We start from the raw sequence: 5176 nt of genomic DNA on the forward strand, positions 1-5176 counted from the left end.
TATCTGGTCAGTTCTCTTACTTCTTGAGTTTTTTATGCATGAAGAACCATGTTGCATGCAACGGCTTCAGTATAGGTGTTTTGTTTTTGTACAACCACAGTTCATCTTACCACAGTCCATCTTACCACAGTCCATCTTACCACAGTTCATCTTACCACAGTTCATCTTACCACAGTCCATCTTACCACAGTTCATCTTACCACAGTCCATCTTACCACAGTTCATCTTACCACAGTTCATCTTACCACAGTTCATCTTACCACAGTTCATCTTACCACAGTCCATCTTACCACAGTTCATCTTACCACAGTCCATCTTACCACAGTTCATCTTACCACAGTTCATCTTACCACAGTTCATCTTACCACAGTCCATCTTGCCACAGTCCATCTTGCCACAGTCCATCTTGCCACAGTTCATCTTACCACAGTTCATCTTACCACAGTTCATCTTACCACAGTTCATCTTACCACAGTCCATCTTACCACAGTCCATCTTACCACAGTTCATCTTACCACAGTTCATCTTACCACAGTTCATCTTACCACAGTTCATCTTACCACAGTTCATCTTACCACAGTCCATCTTACCACAGTTCATCTTACCACAGTTCATCTTACCACAGTTCATCTTACCACAGTTCATCTTACCACAGTTCATCTTACCACAGTTCATCTTACCACAGTTCATCTTACCACAGTTCATCTTACCACAGTTCATCTTACCACAGTCCATCTTACCACAGTTCATCTTACCACAGTCCATCTTACCACAGTCCATCTTACCACAGTTCATCTTACCACAGTTCATCTTACCACAGTTCATCTTACCACAGTCCATCTTACCACAGTTCATCTTACCACAGTTCATCTTACCACAGTTCATCTTACCACAGTCGATCTTACCACAGTCCATCTTACCACAGTTCATCTTACCACAGTCCATCTTACCACAGTCCATCTTACCACAGTTCATCTTACCACAGTTCATCTTACCACAGTTCATCTTACCACAGTTCATCTTACCACAGTCCATCTTACCACAGTTCATCTTACCACAGTTCATCTTACCACAGTTCATCTTACCACAGTTCATCTTACCACAGTTCATCTTACCACAGTTCATCTTACCACAGTTCATCTTACCACAGTTCATCTTACCACAGTTCATCTTACCACAGTCCATCTTATTACAGTTCATCTTACCACAGTCCATCTTACCACAGTTCATCTTACCACAGTCGATCTTACCACAGTCCATCTTACCACAGTCCATCTTACCACAGTTCATCTTACCACAGTCGATCTTACCACAGTTCATCTTACCACAGTCGATCTTACCACAGTCCATCTTACCACAGTCCATCTTACCACAGTCCATCTTACCACAGTTCATCTTACCACAGTCCATCTTATTACAGTTCATCTTACCACAGTCCATCTTATTACAGTCCATCTTACCACAGTCCATCTTATTACAGTTCATCTTACCACAGTTCATCTTACTACAGTTCATCTTACCACAGTCCATCTTATTACAGTTCATCTTACCACAGTCCATCTTACCACAGTTCATCTTACCACAGTTCATCTTACCACACAAATCACAGTCTGATTCGTAGGACACTTTTCAACCAAGATCTTGTGATGAATATTGTTCTCAGAACTTTGCCTGATCTCAAAAATACATCTCTTGTGTTCTTTCAAGATTTTCCTCTAAGAAATTTACTCATTAATCACTGTAGTTAATGTTTTGTTCGGTCTCTTGGCACATACTGTGCTCAGTCTCTCGACACATTTTGTGTTCAGTCTCTCAACACGTACTGTGCTCAGTCTCTCAACACGTACTGTGCTCAGTCTCTTGGCACAAGTGAAATTTGTGATGGGAGCTGTTTAGAATTTTCCAGCTGGGACCGCAAGCTCAAACATTCACCAGGGTTCAACTGGGAGCCTCAAGCTCAAACATTCACCAGGGTTCAACTGGGAGCCCCAAGCTCAAACATTCACCAGGGTTCAACTGGGAGCCTCAAGCTCAAACATTCACCAGGGTTCAACTGGGAGCCTCAAGCTCAAACATTCACCAGGGTTCAACTGGGAGCCTCAAGCTCAAACATTCACCAGGGTTCAACTGGGAGCCTCAAGCTCAAACATTCACCAGGGTTCAACTGGGAGCCCCAAGCTCAAACATTCACCAGGGTTCAACTGGGAGCCTCAAGCTCAAACATTCATCAGGGTTCAACTGGGAGCCTCAAGCTCAAACATTCACCAGGGTTCAACTGGGAGCCTCAAGCTCAAACATTCACCAGGGTCCAACTGGGAGCCTCAAGCTCAAACATTCACCAGGGTCCAACTGGGAGCCCCAAGCTCAAACATTCACCAGGGTCCAACTGGGAGCCTCAAGCTCAAACATTCACCAGGGTCCAACTGGGAGCCCCAAGCTCAAACATTCACCAGGGTCCAACTGGGAGCCCCAAGCTCAAACATTCACCAGGGTTCAACTGAGAGCCTCAAGCTCAAACATTCACCAGGGTCCAACTGGGAGCCCCAAGCTCAAACATTCACCAGGGTCCAACTGGGAGCCCCAAGCTCAAACATTCACCAGGGTCCAACTTGGACCCTCATCCTCAAACATTCCAAACAGGCACCTCAAGCTCTAGTATTCAACAGGGTTCAGGTTCAGTACCAAGTTCAAACATTCACCATGGGTCCTGCCGGGAGCCCAACGGCTCTCAATCTCTTGCTTATGGGCCCAGAGAATAAGCCCATAGAGATGTGTGTAGTTTGTGTTGACTTGCACAGTTCAGCCCTTGTTGGCCGTGGCTATGAGGCGCTCCATCTTGCACAGTTCTATCTCCTGCAGCTGCTGGGCGTCAGCGCCCTTGGAGTCCTTGTGCGGCTTCCTTAGGTTCGGCGAGAGCTTCATGGCCACCAGATGACCCCTGCAACATAAGTTGAAGCTTGTTGGTTACCTTTATCTCACACAATATAAATTTTGGCACTGTAAAAAACTGCAATGGGAAGGTCGATTTTTTGCTTAACCGCTGCACTGCACAGCTAGTTTCTGCAAAAACTTCATAGTGCAATTGTCAAGGACATATTTTTGTTGTTTTTATAAATATTCAGGTAAAGTTAATGCCAAAATGTTTCCAAACTCAACCATTTTCATTTCAAAACACAGGAAGATGAAGACATTAAAACACATTAAAATATAGCCTAATTAAAAAGAAATAGCAACTCTCAGAGCACCTTAAGGCGCGCTGTGCAGTATAGTGCTTAAGAACTCATTTATACGTGATAATGGGTTATTTTGGTGGTTTGGTTCCTTAGTAAGTGCGTCAGAGAGATGAATTCCCCAGAAGCCATTATCATGTTCATAGCAAACGGTACCATCCGTTTGCATGCTCTGTGTTTCATACGCCAGCAGATAGTATGTAAACAACGGAGAGCGTACAGGACGCCCGCCACGCTTAGACGCTGCTAGTCATGTATCATTATAAGTGTTAAAGTCAGTAACCGAACAATGACTTTATATTAACCCTACGACCAAGACTTCCACAGCCACACAGAACACCACACTGGCGACGAGGATGAACAGTGAACGCAGGTATTCGTCCAGCTTTAGACACAAGGGGAAAAAAGCATGCTGTTTCACCTCAGAGGAGAAACCGTGCTGTCTTTGAACACCATACCAATGCTGTGTACTACCAATGCTGTGTGCTGACCAATGCTGTGTGCTGACTGAAGCTTAGTGCTGACTGAAGCTTAGTGCTGACAAGCTTTGTGCTGACTGAAGCTTAGTGCTGATAAGCTGTGTGCTGAGGAAGCTATGTCCTAACTGAAGCTGTGTCCTGAGGAAGCTGTGTCCTGAGGAAGCTGTGTGATATCAACCGATGCTGGGTACAAAACGACGCTCTATGCTACACAATTCTTCAGGCTACGAACTGTCTGCTGTGTTGACAGTGTTGAAAACCCATCAAACATCTGCAGTGCCAACTGCTGTGCAGCTGTGAGTAGGAACAACACCACATGTACACAAGGCTAGGTAAGAGGTTAGTTGCTGCTGTATTGTGCACTGTTGTGATCTTTTGCATTAAAATGCTTGTGTGCTTTGCAAAATTAAAGTAATTACAATGAATTCCTAACTAACATACACAGTGCAGTAAGTGTTTAGTATTCTGAGGAACATTGAAGTGATAAGTGTTATAGTTGTGGTAAGAGAAACAATCTTCGTCCACATGGTTTTATTCTCCGCCAGTTACAACAACAAAACAATTATCAGGTACATGAAATATTATTAACAAGATTGTAAGGGAATCTAGATTCCCTCAGCTAGTTTTCCTAGTTTCTAGATTAGGCTAGTCGCTCTAGGGACTCGTAGAAACTGAAGCTTTCAAACTAACATATACTTGAGGGGTGTTGAATGAAAGCTTATGTTATGGACTATCATTTGTGAGTAGTCAGAAGTCTGTGATTGCTCTGTAGAGAGAATTACAGAGATCTTCCTGTTTCTGTGAAATAGGATGAGGAGGGGAGAGTGTAGTGGTATGAGAGGATACTAGACTAAAACCGTTAGAGGTGGGGGGGAGAGTGGGGTGAACGTTGCCCCCCCCAACATGTGAGACAATGCGCCATTGTCTTTAGGCCTCCCCCTCCTTGTGACGTCACGGGACGCCCGAGGGTGAGCGAAGCCTCTGATTGGGTTAGGACCTCTGCTCTGAGCTGTGTTTTGGCGCGAACAGCTGTGATTGGAAGTGGCACGAGGGAACAGTGCCGGCTTCGTGCTGATTGGTCAAGACAAAGTAGGGGGGGAGATATGGGCATTTGAGTTTCCCTGCCCGCCATAGTCAGTTTGAATTGGGCGGCAAGCGGAGGAAGAAGTGACTGGTGGAGGTGGCAGGCCTGCCACCTCCACCCCCGTTAATCGCTTCTGTCGTCCAAATTACTCATCGAGCATGGCACTCCTGCCATCAGGGGTTGTGTCAAGGCCCAATTGGCGTGAATTGGGGCCAAGGATTTACGGAAGGAACAGTAAAAAGCTAAAGAGACAGTTGACAGTGTTCACCCATGAGGCAGCTGGCAGAGCCTCATGGTGTAACAGGTGGTTTTAATAACCTGTCTAGTGTTGTTGGACAATTGGCGGAATCGAGCAGGGCCTCCTAGTGTAATTGTGGTGAGAT

At 45.1% G+C, this 5176-nt stretch overlaps 1 protein-coding gene across 1 annotated transcript in view; it reads right to left on the reverse strand.

Moving 5' to 3' along the window:
* Positions 1-1114: 1114 nt before the first annotated feature.
* LOC123765904 (dynein intermediate chain 2, ciliary) overlaps positions 1115-5176 on the reverse strand; it is a 77887-nt gene continuing 73825 nt past the window's right edge. The window contains exon 12 of the mRNA XM_069337201.1: positions 1115-2938. Within this exon, the coding sequence (XP_069193302.1) occupies positions 2800-2938 (139 nt within the window). The 3' untranslated portion in view covers positions 1115-2799. The remainder of the gene's footprint in view (positions 2939-5176) is intronic.

The sequence above is a fragment of the Procambarus clarkii genome, chromosome 37 (genome assembly GCF_040958095.1).
Source record: "Procambarus clarkii isolate CNS0578487 chromosome 37, FALCON_Pclarkii_2.0, whole genome shotgun sequence".
NCBI classification, from domain to species: Eukaryota; Metazoa; Arthropoda; class Malacostraca; order Decapoda; family Cambaridae; genus Procambarus; species Procambarus clarkii.